The sequence below is a fragment of the Papaver somniferum genome, chromosome 3 (assembly GCF_003573695.1).
Source record: "Papaver somniferum cultivar HN1 chromosome 3, ASM357369v1, whole genome shotgun sequence".
Classification (NCBI taxonomy): Eukaryota; Viridiplantae; Streptophyta; class Magnoliopsida; order Ranunculales; family Papaveraceae; genus Papaver; species Papaver somniferum.
The window spans coordinates 158,602,374-158,619,849 of record NC_039360.1 but is presented as its reverse complement, the minus strand read 5'-3'; the positions used below and the strand labels follow the sequence as shown (position 1 = coordinate 158,619,849).

The window sequence follows — 17,476 nt, the reverse complement described above, 5'->3', positions numbered from 1 at the left end:
CAGATTCATCCTAATATTAGATTTATCTAGTGAAAGTTGTTGTATAATCCCGGCTCCTAATATACTCTCGCCTTTTTTTTTGTGAGAGTGTCAGCTATTTCATTTCCTGGTATATAAATGAACTGAAAACCCAAAAAATTAAAAAAAGATTCAGCTAAATTATCTCATGCTACTGAAAGTGCTTTGTTGTGTCAAGAGATCATAGATTGCTTCCCATTCACAAACTTTGTTAACCTTTCTTAGTTACCATCAATGCTGAAATTGTTTATTTTCTTCTCTAGACTGCCCATGAAGTTGCTTGAAAAGAGCTTATATCTTCTGCTTCTTATGAACCTGTGCTTGTGGATAGTTTTGTCCTTCCTCTGGCGAAATCACATGCATCATCTCAAAGTATTAGATCAAAAGTAAAAGAAACAGTTATTAAATCCTAAGTGGCATCTTCATTAATTTGGGAATTGTGTTTCTCACGAGCTCACCACACAACATTTTGTCTTTTTTTTTTCTTTTCTTCTACGGTATACAACATTTTGTTTCTTGATCATGCAATCTTTTGAAGCTTTAGGGAGATTCTTTTTGGTCCAGAATAAAACATGTCTTTGGATTTTTAATGACAGTTTAAGAGGTGTTTTTTCTTTTTATGAAATTCTTTGTTGCATCTTTCTTTCCAAATAAACCACATGCACCAATTCTATATAAATTTCATTTTCAAGGTGAATTATCTTTTTTTTTTAATAAATACCTAACAGTTAAGTAGAGCTCTCGAATTGTATTTGAACAGAGCTAGGACCTACTTTCGAGAATGCTTTAGCATAAGGATAATGTAAGAAAATATGATCAATTGTTTCTCTTTTTCCCCACAAAAAGCACAAAAATGGTTGATGTTGTGAATTTTCCCATACGTCTTAGAATTTTTTGAGAGGAAATCCTGAATATATACCCATAAGAAAAATTTAATCCTTTGCGATACATTTATTTTCCCTATGGATTTCCACAAGAGCTCACCTAAACAATGACTAGATAGAAAGAAAAACCATACTCATTTAGTTTATTGTACATCGGTTTTACTGAAAATTCACATGGGTTTGTGGGAGCCTAATTAATGTTATCTTTCTTATGATGGTTATAAATGTCTAGGAAAATGTGGATGCTAGTGATCAAATTAGCTACATATTCAAGAAATGAGGCATTGATAAGAGAAATATTCCACTTTTTGTGACTGGATGAATGAAATCAGCCACAAGTGATAGAGAGTTATTAGAAGAATTGTGATACTCTCAAAGTTTAGTAGTTTACTACCTAGACCAAGTACCAAGTTACCGTCCCAAATATACTTAAAACCATCTCTCACTTCCCAAATACTATTTTGTTAACTAATTCCAATACTTTAAAAATACATCTCCAAATTCATGAACATTTATTTGATGGATCAACTCATAAAAAAAAATTATTTTTAAAGTATATATTAAACACCCATGGTTTTGGCCCAACGAGAATTACATTCTTTTATTAACCTCTAAGCCACTTTAGATAGCATTGGTAAGTTGAATTTATGGGCATCTCTGAATCTCAGTTCCCCATTTTATGATGGTTTACAAAGAGTATGCCAAGCTTTTGGATAAAAACCCATAGCTTTGGGTTGAACTCCACCCCAAAAGGTTTTTGAATGACATTTATCTTGTTAGCTATTTTTCAGATGGGATCCTGGCTAGAACAATTTTATTGAGCACCGTTTTACCAGACTATAATAGCATTATACTTTTCCATTCTTTACACTATTGTTTCAAAGTTTTTATTTTAGACCGATCTGTCAATGAATAAGGGAGTTCCTAGATAAGAATCTTTTAGATCTATATGTTTAATCCCTAAGAGTTTTGACAACCTTCATTGAAGTTTAGCGTGGAAGTTTTTGATTAAAAAAATATTAGATTTACTGAAATTTATCAATTGTCCTGATGCTTTACTAAATAGTTCTATGGTATTTAGGAGGTTTCTGCACTCACATCTGCTTTAACAAAGAGAATGCAGTCGTCAACAAAGAATAAACGAGAGATAGACTCACTTTTTAGAGTAATTTTAATTTCATGGAGAATTTGTTTGTTTTATTGAGAAATCTTGAGAAAAAATTTATAGATTTTATGAATAGGTATGGAGACATAGAGTCTCCCTGTCTAAGACCCCTAGATAGTTGAAAACATCACAAAAAATTCCATTAAGCAGGACAGAGTTAAAACCAAAGGATTTGAGAGCTCTAATAAGAAATTCTCAGTTACCTTATCAAAATCCTTTGACATGTCTATCTTAACCCCCATAGCACCTGTTTTAGCTTTTTTCTTCTAAAAGGAATGGATGATTTCATGAGCAACTATGATAGTCGGAGATCTGTCATGAAGATAGAAAATTAAGCCGATATTAGAATGAAGAAATAATTTCGACTAGCAAGGGTGTTATTCTATTAGGTAATTATTCTTTTTTTGCAATTATCTCATAAACGGTGTTGCATATCCCTATAGGTCTGATTTTTTTAAAAGAAAAAAACTTAGGCAGTACCTAAGGAAGGTGATACATAGTTGTGCAAGTGGTGTCATTGTTTGGACAAACATCAGACCCACTACTAAGATTCTTACAGACGATAGCTATTTTTAAATCTTCCAAGTTTTGGGTTCTATGAAGAAGTTTAAGACCCGTTAAGACAAAAGTTACATGTTTAATGTTTAAGGTGATTTCTTCATTCAAAAGCTTCCTTTCCCTGTGGAAGTTCCTGCTGAATCTTCCTGTGATGGCTTTGATGTAAAGAGCATGTATCTCGATATTCATGTGCTGCTTTTCCTCCGCCCAACCAAAGGCTAGTTCTGCTCCTTCTGCTTCCCATTGGAATGTGTGTCATCTGCTATCAACATAGTTTCCTACAAAATCAGTAACAGTTAGGGCTGAAAAAAACTGATAACTGTTAGGATCCTGTATAGTGCATATTTTGATTATGTAACCATAATACTGCTTTTGTTGAGGGGTCCCAACATGACTACCAGTTTCTGCTCTTTGGGAACCAATATTGGAGAGAAACCCCTGAGTATTCAGGGCATGGTTAGGAAAATTGTGAATTCTGTTATAGTCACATAGATGTTGTTGAATGTTAAGGAAGGTTTTTTTAGCATTGGGTGTGATGTTTTGAAAAACTAGATCACATCTAGTCTTCCAAATAAACCAGCAAGTAGTTGCATAGATGCTGACATTTTCACTGGTACTGATATGTTGAAACCAAGTATTGAACCAGTCCATGAAAGGTGTTTGATGGTTAAAACAGACCATGACTTTCACCTAGCATGTGCTGTCAAACATCAGAAGCAGTTGGGCAGTTAAGAAACAAATGTGTCATTGTCTCATCCCCACTTTTGCATATTTTGCATATGGGACCAATATAATGAAGAATACTTGCAGTTTTTGCATTAGTAGGGAGGATTTCATGAGCACATTTCCAGAGAAAGATTTTGATAGCAGGTGCAACTTCCAAATTCCATATAGCTCCCCAATCTCTTGTAGTTTTGTCATTTCTGTAAAGATTCTCTATTTTGGCTTTGTACAAAGATTTAACAGAGAATTTTCCTGTGTTGTTGAGGCTCCATTGCATAATATCATGTTCCCTGGGTGTATAGCAAGGTCAGAGATATTTTGAGCAATATCAGGAGTAAATATTTGTTGAATAAGCTGAATGTTCCATTCCTTTTGATCTGTCATCAAGTGATCTAGAATTTGAATATCATTGGAGCAGTTGGAAGGTTTTGTGAGCTTGACAGTTGAATTTGGTATCCATATATCTTCCCAGATTCTTATGGCAACCAGAAGAGGTATCAAAGGTAATAAAGGAAGTATGGGGATCAAGATTGATATGGAAAAAGCCTTTGATAGAGTTGACTGGAAATTTCTCTATTCCATTATGACAAAAATAGGCTTTAACTCTGGTTGGTGCAACAAGATTATGCAATGCATCTCCATCACTTCTGCAGTTGTTCTTATAAATGTCTCTCCAGATACTTTCTTCAAACCCTCAAGAGGGCTTAGACAAGGGGACCTTCTATCCCCATACCTATTCATTTTCTGTATGGAAGCTCTTTCTAGAACTCTATTTAATGCTGAAGACCTGGGCATTATATCTGGAATAAAAATATGCAAAAATGCCCCATCAATAAATCATCTTCTTTTTGCTGATGATTGTATAGTCTTCTGCAAAGCCAACACTACTGAATCCAAAAAACTTAAGGATATCCTTAATATTTTTGGAGACACCTCTGGTCAACTTATCAATTTCAACAAATCTGGTGCCTTCTTCAGCAAAGACACAGATCCAGCTCTAATGCCCTCTATATGCAATCTGTTAGGAGTTCAAGTTCTACCCTTAAATGACAAATATTTAGGCTCTCCTCTCTTCACTAATAGAAGAAAGATTCAATCTTTCGGACCAGGAGTGAATTAGATGAAGATAAGGCTCTCAAATTGGAAGAACTCTCCTCTAAACCCAGCTAGAAGAGAAGTGTTAATAAAATCTATTACTTCAACAACCAATATTTACCAAATGAAGTGTTTCATAATACCAAAGCAAACTTGTCAAGATATGAACAAGTTACAAAGGGATTTCTTCTGGGGGGAAAACCTGGAAAATCCCACAGGTTACTACCCTAAAGATGAGATAGCTGTTTGCAAACCTAAGGAGCTTGGTGGTCTGGGATTCATGAATATGGAACTATTCAATAGTTTCATGTTAACAAAAATAGGTGGAGATTGGAACAGGACAAAGATTCTCTATGGTTCCAATTGATGGATGCTAAATACTTAATAGGAAGAAATGTGCTTAACATGAATACCAAAGTTAAAGATGGAGACTCTTGGATATGGAAAGGGGTTCTTGAAGGGATTCAGAACATTCAACAACACTGTTCCTGGAGAATAAGCAATGACAACAAAATAAGAACCTATGGGTCTGATTGACTTGGGTCTTTAGGTTGTTTAAATTTTGGAATAGGAAAAAGGTGTGTGTTATTGAGTTTGAATTTTTTTAGAATTGGGGCAGTTAATCAAAAGGGTGTCGGAGCCCATCTTGTGTAAAGGCTCCTGACAAGTTTTTTGCAATCTTTTGTATAATTTCAATGTATAAGTTTCAAATAAGGGTAGCTTAAGTTCTTACCATTTCCCAATTACTTCTAGAAAAGCTAACATGAAAATTCCTCTGGACTAGAAGATTTGTTAGGTTTCTCTCTTTTCAGAACCATAAAGATTTATTGCTTAAAATGAACAGACAAAAAGAACATTCCACAAGAAAAATAGTCCACAAAAAGGTTTTCATGAACAGTAAATAGAGTTTGAAAATAATTAATTAGTATTTTGCTTATCTCAGTTTTATCATGTATCACCATGTTTTGGTCATTTCTATAACATACTATGTTATTTCCTTTTATTCTAAAAGTGATTGTACGGAGGTAACCAAGTTGGTATCAGTCGGATTTGATTGAGAAAAATAAATCTAACAAAATTCCAAACGCCAAAATTACGAATTAGTAGTAATTCCGTGGCAATTTCTTTCCTCCATAAATGCATACACAAGACGATAAGTTTAAGAAGCTCAATGCCCAGAATCGCTAATATGAGGTACCGATTTGTTTGGATGCCTACCAAAATACATATAAGACAAAAAAAGTCATTGCTTGTGGGTTAGTACACCGCCAAGCAAATTTGCGCCCCATTAACACCCTTGAGAGGGCTTGCTTTGGAATTTTTAAGGTTATTTGCGGTACCCTTGAGATTTTCGAGTGTAAAAGGGGTGTAATAAGAAAAGTGAAGGTTATTTGCGTCACATTCCCATTTATTCACTCTGTATTTCTCTTCAGTTCAGCATCCAGGGTTTTCCCATTCGACTCTGCTCAAGATTGACTCGTTGGTGATTGATTCAATCGTTCAATAGTTACCATCTGGTTGATTGATTAGAGATTCTACTTATAACAAAAAATACATCTTCATCTTCATCTTCATGTTTTGGTAATTTGAGGAATTAGATTTTGATTTTTACTTCAAGACCTTGAAATCGAATTTCAGAAGCTACAAATCATCAGCCATTTATACACTCAAAGGTATTTCTTCTTTTCTTCTATGTTTTTTCAACTAATTAGGGTTTTCGACTGCTACTAGTAATGCTCATAAGAATTGCAGATTAGGGTTTTTGTTTCTGTTCAGAGTGGTGGTGGTTCATAACTGCAAATTGGAAATTAGGGTTCTGAAACAACAAAATTTGGTGGGTTTTCTAAGGTTTGCTTACTTTTCGGTTTTAGTTAAGAATGGAAGAAACAAGAAATGCACCATTTGTTAATGGGGAAGATAGATTTAGTAGGTTACCTGATAATCTAATTCATCATATCTTGTCTTTCATTGATACAAAATATGCTGTTCAGACTTGTGTGTTCTGTCCAAAAGATGGGTCGATACTTGGAAATCTCTACCGTTTCTGATCTTTAATAGGAGTTCGTTTTCGGGCGAGGATACCGAGAGGTTCATAGAATTCGTTTACATGGTATTCATGTTTCGCGACCACACCAATATTCAGAAGTTGAGTGTGCCTTGGGAGGGTGCTGCATCTGGTGATTCGGTGGTAGTGAATGTCAATAGATGGATCCTTTTTGCTATTAAGCAAGATGTTCAAGAAATAACTATAAGAATCGGTGAAAGTCATGTTGCAGCATATGAAATTCCTCACCGACTCTTGAATTGTAAATCACTGAGAAAGCTGGAAATTTACATGTATGGTAATGGCAGATATACAGATATTATTCTACCAAAATCAATGAATTTAACTCAGCTTAAAGTACTAATTTTAGAGGGATTATCATTCTCCAATGTAGAACTACGTAAAAGACTCATATCAAGTTGTCCAGTTCTTGAAATTTTAACGGCAATCGATTGCGATTTACAGACTGATAATCACAGAGAGTCAGATGTACTAAACGAACAACGGATACTTGTACTCTCGGGCAGGAAGCAAGAAAACGGTATGGGATCGTAACATTGAGTTTGCTCTTTCTATTTTGCTTTTGTTTCTGGCAATATGTCTTGTTCTGTGAAAAGAATGATTCAAACGTCTATCAGGGACTTGGTTAACTGTCAATTAAGAATGTTCTTATTCAAAGCATCATATCTTCTAGCTTTAATACTTGTGTTTCTGCATCCACTATTGAACTATGCGATGCGAGGTTTTTCTTATTTGCTGCTTTGATTTTCCTGCATATTATAGTATGTTTTTTTCCATAACAAGCTCGTTATATGATCAAGAACACAACACATTATGAGTCCTGTCCTTGAGCTGGACGTTCTGATGTTGTGTGTGTGATGGACTAATTTGCTACTTTCATCTGGGTTCTCGGCTATGAAAAGTAATTCTTTCCTTTTTCTGTTATGTTCTTCTCAAGGTTTAGTTGCACACAACTTAGCTCTGAAATGAGCTGTTCAGTTGTTATGTGCACTCAGCTTCCTTACTGAGTAAATGCAAGTGCTTGGACTGGTTTTTGTTTTATCCAGCAAATAACAATTATTCATGAGATAATCTTCAGTTTTTAATGATTGTGCTTTCTATTTGCCATAGCGTGTCTATTATCAATTCATTTGGTTAGGGATGAGCAACCGTAAACCGCTGGGACCAACTGTATTTTTACGGATGGATGCCCGGATAGTTAGGCCTTTAAGGTATAGACAGAATGAGTCAGTATGATTTCTTTCACTGTCCATTGAATAAAAGAATCGGCTAAACTGGTCGGAAATAGGGCTGGATTGAAAACTAGAAACATCCTACTTTTACTCTCTACTTTATTGACAGTATGGTGCCTTGTACATGTCAAGAGTCGGATAAATCCACCAATAAATTTAGAATGGAATTCAATAGATTACACACACACATCTATGGAAAGGGAGACGGATATTCATCAACCCGAAGAAATATTACAGTGTACACTACTCTACAGATGAACCCAACTATGAGTCCTTTTTAACCAAAGTGTTTATATTGGTGTAGATGGCAATGGAACTTGCTATGACAGCTAACCCGATCATCACCCCTGCAAGTATCCTGTCCCGTTTTGTCGAGATTCCATGAGCATCTCTGCGGACAGCAAAAAAAAAAAAACGAAGGTAAGTTCAATTACTTGATTGCTGTGGTGGAACCTGAGAAGATGTAAGCAAAATGTACCTGAGAACGATTGCGCCTGGGAAGATAAAAGCTAAGCAGAGAGCAGTTGTTGATCCCATGAATTGGAAAAAATACCATATGTTTGGTATAGCTATTGCTGCTATGTAAATGATTGCGAGCAGGAAAAATGTAAGTGACAAGAACCGGATGTTATGGGAAGCCAGCAGGGGCCATGACTTCGGAAAGATGAGCCCGTCGATATTGATCCTCAGCGCGAAATTTAGAAGAGGAAACACCAACACAAGATGCAGCGCGTAGCTTAACCGAACGACATCGTTAAGAACTGATCCAACTTTTGACCCGAAGTTCTGATCAAAATTGGCTAAGATATCTGGCAAGACACTGTCACCGAAGAGCAAATACCCGAAAAAACCAACAGCAATGTAGATTGTGGCGCATAAAACAAGTGAAATCCGAACAGCCGAAACCATGTCAGAAGATTTGTTGAGCTCATTTCCAATCGGATGAACTACATGAACAAACAAGAGCACATGAGAAAAAAATTAGACGGGATTTGCGATTCATGAAATTTCCAGGTTCCCATGCCACATTACCATTGAAATGGAAGGTGAAGGCTGTGACAATCACAGGAACAGCAGTAAACAACTCGAAATAGGACGAGCTATTAACAAGGTCAGGCACAAGTTTTGGGCTGTTTGTTTTTCCTGCCCATAGTGCAGATATTGCCATTACAGTGCTTATAACTACAAACACCACCGCAAGTAAAATCGACACCGCTGAACTAAACCTCAATGACTCTGCATCATCATGCACCCCATAAATTAGTTCTGAATATTTGAAACTGCCAATCAACAACAGACACTACTAAACGCAATTTACTAAATAAATCTAATTACGTACCTACGCGTTTAAGCAACACGAGCGGGGCAATGACGAAATAACCATGAAAAGAAGAGCAAAAGTTCTTGTATTCCACCAATGGGTTCCAAACCATTCTTGCAAAATCCCCAAGTGTTCCACTGTAACCCCTTTTGAAACAGTATTTGCAGTTCCACACAATACATCCCCTGCACACAAAAATCTTAATTAGCCTAATTAAACACTAATTAGCAGTAAAAGATTACAATTAAGCAATAAATTTGTAATTACCGATGATAATCAAGTAGATAATGAGAGTTCCAAGAGTGGTAACCATGATACAGATCTGCAACCCAACCGATCCAGCTCGTCCAAACGATTCACCCATCAAACCCGCGTAAGTCGTTGACTTCCCCCAGCTCGTAAACCGCAGAAGAAAATCCACCGACACTTCGGATAACACGGCAATGAACAAAATCAACAAAACCGCCGGAATTACCCCCAGAACTTTCAGAGTCGCCGGAATTGACATGATTCCGGCACCAATTATACTCGTCGACACATTAAACACCGCCCCAGTCACCGAGGCACAACCACCACCAGCGCTGCTCGAACTCTCCTCCGCCGATACGCGCCGGTGGTGTTGGGGCAGCAGAGGTTCTTGCACTTGAATTTTACCCGTCATATTGCAGGAGCTATTCGCAATATCTGTCTGCACTCTGGGACGGGAGGGGAGTTGAGAAAAATTGGGATTTTAGAAGAGCAGGAGAAATGGGTAGGTAGAAACAATGGCAGGATTGAGGAACCTGCAGAGATATAAATGTTGTTGTTATCTTGAACAGTTAACGGGAACGACAGTTATGGTAGGGAAGCTGTGATTAGCTGTTAATAATGGCTATATAATTAAGTGAGAAGCTTGATTTAGTAATTGATGGGATAGATTTTGTTGCTATAAAGAATACAATAAATGACGCATGTATGTGGACTTAATAGTGGGATTGATTCGGTTTATGTGGAAACTAGAAGATCTCATCCAATGAGGATTTTGCCAAACAAAACAAAAGAGAGACGTGAAGGGGTGTTTTGCTTGTTTGGGAGGAAGTGTTCGGGGTACTCAACATTGCTAATAGGGGGTACTAACTTTTTTTGTTTTTTTTGGAGGAATTGGTGTGCCACAAACAATTTGGAACCCCCCTTAGCAGCCATGGTGGTATTTGGGAGTTGGTATAGTGAAAGGTTGGATATGATGGTGTTGGAGGAGGACCCTTTTATGAAGTCACAATCAAAAGAGGACTCATTGGAGTACTACATGTGAACCAATCCTTCACTCATCTATCATCCTATCTTCATAGTCACCAATTATTGCCAAGACCATTGTTAAAAAGATATTATTAAAGAAATATTCATTGGTTTAGTTAAATAGTGGAGGTAGTAATTATGTAATTAATGCTGACTACTAGGCAGTAGCATGCGTGATTAAGATATTATTAATACAATGGACTTTATTTGAAAATGCAATATGTCTCCAAATTCATCCCCATCCCATAATACTCTCTCCTTTCTAGAGAAGAGTTAATATAAGATTTTTCATCCTCAAAATCTCCCGAGAGGAAAAGTGGGGACAACCATTTGTTAGAGGCGAGATTTTGGATGAGGGTGAAAAATCGGCCAACCTAACATTTTTGATACTTTTAAGGCCAAAATGAAAGCAAACCCTCAAATCGAATATGGTGAACTCGCTGGAATTGGTGGAAGGTTAAGGATTAAATGCTATAAATCAGTATCTTTCCAATACATATTGGGTGATGATTATGGTAAATTGATTCTGTGAGTGGGGCGTATTTTTGGACTTTATTGGTATGTTAGTAGGTTTATATTGGACCTTATATATGCTAAATTTAGGACTTCGTAGTAAAAACATCATTTCTGATAGATTTATATGAATCTACATTTCTACGATATTGAGTTGTAATCAGATATGATTAAGCCTATATTTTTATCAATCATAACCTATTTTTGTTTCCAAAGGAACGTATGAAAATCATCCACTAAAAGGTAAGGTTGAAATTAAAATCGGTAAATGGTGGAGTTTGGTATGTAGGTTTATGCTCATTTTTTATAGGAATATAAAGTCTTATAAAGGAACGTATTATCAAAATATTAGCTTTAAATCGTTTGTATTTTAGGGAAGTGTTGATGGTGGTTTTTAGCTTAGGGTTAAAATCGTAAAACCTTACATCTGACATGACGTCACTACGACCACTAGCGCATTTATTGAATCATTCAAGCACCTACGTAAGAATTACAAGGGTACCTTTTTTACATATACATGTATCATGTTCCACAGCAGAACCCCTAGTATTGACCGACATCATCTTTGTATATACCAAACCTTAATTCTCACACCACCGTGTCAATGGAAAAACATGTCAGCCACGTCTCCGCGCCAAGGTATGTCGACCATGCCAGCCACGTCTTTGCGCCAACGGCAAACCATGCCATCCACGTCTCCGCGCAAACGCATGCCAGCCGCGTCACCGTGCCATCCACATCTCCACGTTAAGGCATGCCAACCATGCCAGCCGCGCAACCATGTCAGCCACGTCATGCCAACCATGCCAGCCATTGTACCAATGGAAAACCATGCCAACCACGTCTCCATGCCTTCATGCCGCTGGCTGCCAAAACGAAGGGTTGCAACAATCAACGGCCACCCTTCCACCTGAGATGCAGATCTTAGCCGTCCAAGGTCGCCATCTAACGCGTGGTAACCTTTGTCCCAACGCCAAGCGCTAATTTTGGCCGCGCCCAAACTATGCCAAAACCCTAGTTTTTGGTCGCGCCTAAACTACGCCAAAATCCTAGCTTGGCCGCGCCTAACACATGCCAAAGCCATGCACGACGCTGGCTTCCAAAACGAAGGGTTGCAATAATCAACGGCCACCCTTCCACCTGAGATGCATATCTTAGCGGTCCAAGGTCGCCAGCTAATGCGTGGTAATCTTTGTCCCAACGCCAAGCGCTAATTTTGGCCGCGCCCAAACTATGCCAAAACCCTAGTTTTTGGCCGCGCCTAAACTACGCCAAAATCCTAGCTTGGTCGCGCCTAACACCTGCCAAAGCCATGCACGACGCTGGATGCCAAAACGAAGGGTTGCAATAATCAACGACCACCCTTCCACCTGAGATGCAGATCATAGCCGTCCAAGGTCGCCAGCTAACGCGTGGTAACCTTGGCCCAACGCCAAGACCTAATTTAGGCCGCGCCCAAACTATGCCGAAACCCTAGTTTTTTGCCGCGCATAAACTCCGCCAAAATCCTAGGTTGGCCGCGCCTAACACATGCCAAAGCCATGTACGACGCTGGCTGCCAAAACGAAGGGTTGCAACAATCGACGGCCACCCTTCCACCTGAGATGCAGATCTTAGCCGTCCAAGGTTGTTAGCTAACGCGTGGTGACCTTTGGCCCAATGCCAACCCCTAATTTTGGCCACGCCCAAACTATGCCAAAACCCTAGTTTTTGGCCGCGCCTAAACTACGCCAAAATCCTAGCTTGGCCGCGCCTAACACATGCCAAAGCCATGCACGACGATGACTGCCAAAACGAAGGGATGCAATAATCAATAGCTACCCCTCCACCTGAGATGCAGATCTTAACCGTCCAAGGTCGCCAGCTAACCTTTGGTCAAACGTCAAGCCCTAATTTTGGACGCGCCTAAATTACGCCAAAATCCTAGCTTGGCCACGCCTAAACCGTACCAGCCACATCTCCGCGCCAAGGCATGCCAACCATGCCACATGTGCCAATGACATGTCGTGCCAGCCACGTCTCCGCGCCAAGGCATGCCGTGCCACATCTCCGCGTCAAGGCATGCCAACCATGCCACATGTGCCAATGGCATGCCGTGCCATATCTCCGCGCCAGGGCATGCCAACCATGCCACATGTGCCAACGGCATGCCGTGCCAGCCACATCTCTGAGCCAAGGCATGCCAACCATGTGCAGCCGCACCGCTGTGCCAAGACCATGCCAGCCTTTCCTTCACGACCGTTGGCTGCCAAAAAAAAGGGTTGCAACAATCAACGACCACCCTTCCATCTAAGATGCAGATCTTAGCCGTCCAAGGTCACCAGCTAACGCGTGGCAACCTTTGGCCCAACGCCAAGACCTAATTTTGGTCGCGCCCAAACTATGCCAAGACCCTAGTTCTTGGCCGCGCCTAAACTATGCCAAAATCCTAGCTTGGCCACGCCTAACCATGTCAAAGCCATACCGGCCATGCTTTCATGCCGCTGGATACCAAACGAAGGGTTGCAATATTCAACGGCTACCATTCCTCTCAAGATGCAAAATCTCGACCGTCGAGGGTCACCACCGAGCCGGCAAGTCTCCCAAGCTCAACTTTCCAAACAACAGCAACATACTACATGTTTTCCACGAAAATACTCGAGAAATCAACGCATGTCACAAACTGGGGGATGCTTATTAGAGTTTTGGTTTGGAGGTTTACAGCGTGCGGCGTACATCACGCCCGTTACAAGAAAGTGTCATAAGGATGAGGCGGTTAGTAAATACAAGGAGTAATGGTGAAACGTTTCCTTCATTAAGGAAACATCAATTCCATGAGTTACCCATTACCGTTTCCTTCCATTTACTCAAACTGTTTCCAATTCTTACGAGACCAGGTACGTTTCGTTGCGACTTGTATAAATGGGTCTCACCTATTTCCACCAGACAACAAGTTTTGGTCAGGAACATACAACATTCAGAAACCACTTGTTAGCTTTCCCATATGTTAGCTTTCACTTTCTGATACAAGTCAAACAACTACTTTTCCAGAACCAACTATTCTGGTCTCAACACTCTCTTCGCTTCCCTCCCCAAAACCAACCCTTCTCCTTCACTTTGTGACCGAAGCAAGTCTGGAGCGGCCATTTCTTGTTTTAGGCCGAAATTGTACAGATTGATCTCTCGAATCTAAAGTACTCCCTTGTAATACATTGTTTAGGGTTTAGACTCGTTTCTCACCCAAACACACGAAATTACCGAAACCAGCAGAAACTGTTTTCACCCTCAAATAAGAAGAAATGTCAAATCATATGAGATAGACAGATAGTGTACATATAAGAGTGTACGCAGACCCTGCCTCTAACAAAAAATCTTCATTTGTTATAACTATAGCCCATTTCATGACCCAAAATGTCCGTATTGACTTTTAGGGATTTTTGAAATTCTCAGTTGAATCAACTTGAATTGGAACCGATATTTCAAACCTTTCAACCGAGTCAATTTAACATTACAAACCTTCAACTAATGTTCATCATTGAACTTTTAGGGATCATAAAAATTAAAATATAAAAAATAGGTAAACGCTTACAACGATGGAGGTGGGGGAAGCTAAGGTAGGCTTTCGCCCACCACATAATATCTTAAATCTCCTTTAGGCCAGTAAAAGCTTTGCAAAAATTATTTTTAGCCCACCCATTAATTTAGCCTTTTAGTATTACTAACAAGAAAAGAAAAATTAAAGAAAATTTGCTTGTAATAAGAGATCGATATTCGTATCTTTTGTATATTTTTTTTCTCCTAATAACTAATATTATCCGATTAAGCTACTTTTCAAAAATACAAATAAATATATTTTTTCTTAACTAAAAAGGGCAAAGTTTATTAAAAAGAGAAACAGTCACCAAAAAAAGTGACTAGAATCTAAAGTTATAAGGATGTATCAAAGATTGCTTTCCAATTACAAAGAATAGTGGATAAAGAATAATCGGCAAAAATATATGTATTTCTAGTTCAGTTGAATAGTACAGCTTTTACTTCTGTAATCAGTTGCTTGACAGCCCTGTGAGTATTGCTATAAAACCTATTATTTCTTTCATTCCACACACTCCACCAAATCGCAAACGGCAAGTAACCCCATAACCTTCTAACTCTATTCTTGATTTTCTTATTACCCCATTCCCATAAGGTTCGCTTGACATCACAACCAAAAGACCAATAAATACCAAATCTTTTAAGAAAGTATGACCAAACATATGAAGTAAACTTGCAATGAATGAACATATGAGGATTAGTTTTTGTATGTTGATTACATAATAAACAAGTCGCATTTTGAACCATGCCTGCGTTGTATAAGTAGTCCATTGTAGGTGCACCATTATATCACAACGTCCAAACCATAAAACATACCTTCAGAGGGATTTTAGAGCTCCATAAATTCTTATCTGGAAAAGAGAGCAATCCATCAGTTTCGAGAGCCGAATACTCATTTGCAATAGAAAAGCCTTTCCCATTACCATAACTTCACTGCCTGCCATCTTCGACCAAGTTCTCACCAGACAAGTTCGAAATTGGTTCACCAATCACCTGCAATAAATGAATTACCTCAAGAAATTCCTTTTCCTTTAAATCTCTAGAAAAAACTGAAATCCTAAGCACCATCAGAAGTCACCATATCTCTAACCACAGCTGTTTTGTTTCCACAAAGTTTGAATAATGCAGGAAATAATGATTTCAACGATTGTTCACCTATACAAACATCAGTCCAAAAATAAATCCCACTGCCATTACCTAGCACCAACTTCGTTCCAGATTCAACAAATTTTTTATCATTTAAGATCCCAGCCCATAAACTAAAAAAAACAGACCTATTAGATTGATTAGGAAAAGCGCTTCTGTAACACCTTCAAATTTATGATTTTCCTCCATAAAGCTTGCTTCTTACTACGTATCTCCAAATTTACTTTGCATGCAGGGCTTTGTTGAATAACCAAAGTTTTCGAATCCCTAGTCCACCCCTGCATTTTGGTAAATTCTCCTTGGACCAAGAAACCCAAGTTCTTTTATTCACCGTAGCACCTGAACCCCATAGAAAATTCCTCATAATTCTTTCCATTTCTTTTGCCACACTCACCGGCATTTGAAACATAAAAAGAAAATAAAACTGGAAGAGAAGCCAAGAAACTTTGTATCATAATTAGACTCTGTCCTTTAGATAAATAGGAATATTTTCCGGCCCGCCAATTCTTTATGAAAATTTTGAATGATATCAACCCAAACAGCTTTGCATTTCGATTTAATACCAGGGGGGATACCTAGGTAATTCAGCGGAAGTTGAGAATGCGCACAACCAAACAAATCAGCACACATCTCACCATTATGCAATTGGCCAATACCTAAAATAGTGCTCTTCCTAAAATTTATTCTTAAGCCCAAAATAGCTTCAAACACGAGAAGAATACTCTTCAAATACTGAACTCGAGTCTCATTAACATCAAGAAAAACTATTAAATCATCAACAAAACGAGGATTAGTAATTACAGTACCTGATGAGCACGAAAGTGCGACACATTTTCACCCATAAATACATTAGCTGGGACTCATTTTATCACTAATAAACTTGTTTGTAGGTGTTTTTGTGAAATAAGCTCTTTTGGAGAAAGTTGCTCGAAAAGTGGTTTTTGTACCCCGGAGGACACGTGTTATTCGGACTCTCACCGTTGGATAAGGGGCACCTCAATTACTAAGGGGCACCCCAGGTCACCCCAAAAGGCATCTGCTATTCGCATCCCAGTTCAGGATAGGGGCACTTCATCTTCAACAATTTAAATTTTGAGTTTTGGAGGGAAATTTTGAACTTCACGGAACAAAATTAGGGTTTGTGTTTGTGGTGTGAATAATGAGATTCAATCGCTGAAACTTCTTGGGTGAGTCTGTTAAAGCTTAACAGGGTTGGTATGATTGATGGAATTCATAAACTTTGGCTGGGTTTGCTAGAATCATGGATCTGAAGCAACACAGTTTTGGCGGGAAAGTTGTTCTTCACGGACCAGAATTAGGGTATGAGAATTCGAAGCTTTGTAGTGAGATTTAATGGCTATACTTGTTTGGGATAACTCCATTAGGTGAAACATGGCCGGTAAGGGTCTTAGAATCAATCCAAGTTGGCTGGATAGTTGGATCCAAAGAAAACAGGGTTCACGGGTTTGACTGTATCTGCGTGTATTTGTGGAAGTGATTTGGCTGAAATTTAATCGGATTTTTGGTCGGAATTGGTTGCAGAATGACCTGTTTCATTCAAACAGGGAAGGTATGTGTGTTGGAATTGATCAAATATGGCTGCAACGTGGAGATTGGTTGAAACAGTGAAAGAATATTCTCGAGAAATATATTTTTGGTATTTTGTTGAGATATTCTTGGTGGTAGCATGTGGCTGGATGGAGTTCAATTCATTCAAGAGTCGTGTATCAAAGTAATTGGAACATGTCAATACCAGCAGAGCGCGTGAGGAGATAAAAAAAAGGAAGAAAATACTTGTACCTTGCATGGAGAATAATCAAAAATATTTTGCATCTACTCGAGAGACTTGGAGTCGCTATGGGTATAAATAAGTTTCTGGGAATCCTAGAAGGATATTGAGAGTTTGGGGCA

The 17,476-nt window shown here is 38.5% G+C and overlaps 1 protein-coding gene and 1 pseudogene across 3 annotated transcripts; one reads left to right on the top strand and one right to left on the bottom strand.

Moving 5' to 3' along the window:
• Positions 1-5,856: 5,856 nt before the first annotated feature.
• LOC113357769 (putative F-box/FBD/LRR-repeat protein At1g66290) lies at positions 5,857-8,178 on the top strand. 3 transcript variants are annotated; one of them, XM_026601223.1, is made up of 4 exons: positions 5,857-6,116; positions 6,196-6,277; positions 6,435-7,028; positions 8,045-8,178. In XM_026601223.1, the coding sequence occupies exons 3-4, from the start codon at positions 6,551-6,553 to the stop codon at positions 8,071-8,073; spliced, it is 507 nt and encodes a 168-aa protein (XP_026457008.1). In that variant the 5' UTR covers positions 5,857-6,116; positions 6,196-6,277; positions 6,435-6,550; the 3' UTR covers positions 8,074-8,178. The 3 variants fall into 3 exon arrangements, with proteins under 3 accessions (XP_026457008.1, XP_026457007.1, XP_026457006.1); XM_026601222.1 differs by lacking the exon at positions 6,196-6,277; XM_026601221.1 differs by having other exon boundaries at positions 6,196-7,028.
• On the bottom strand, positions 7,804-9,969 carry LOC113357767 (annotated as a pseudogene).
• Between the last annotated feature and the right edge of the window lie 7,507 nt (positions 9,970-17,476).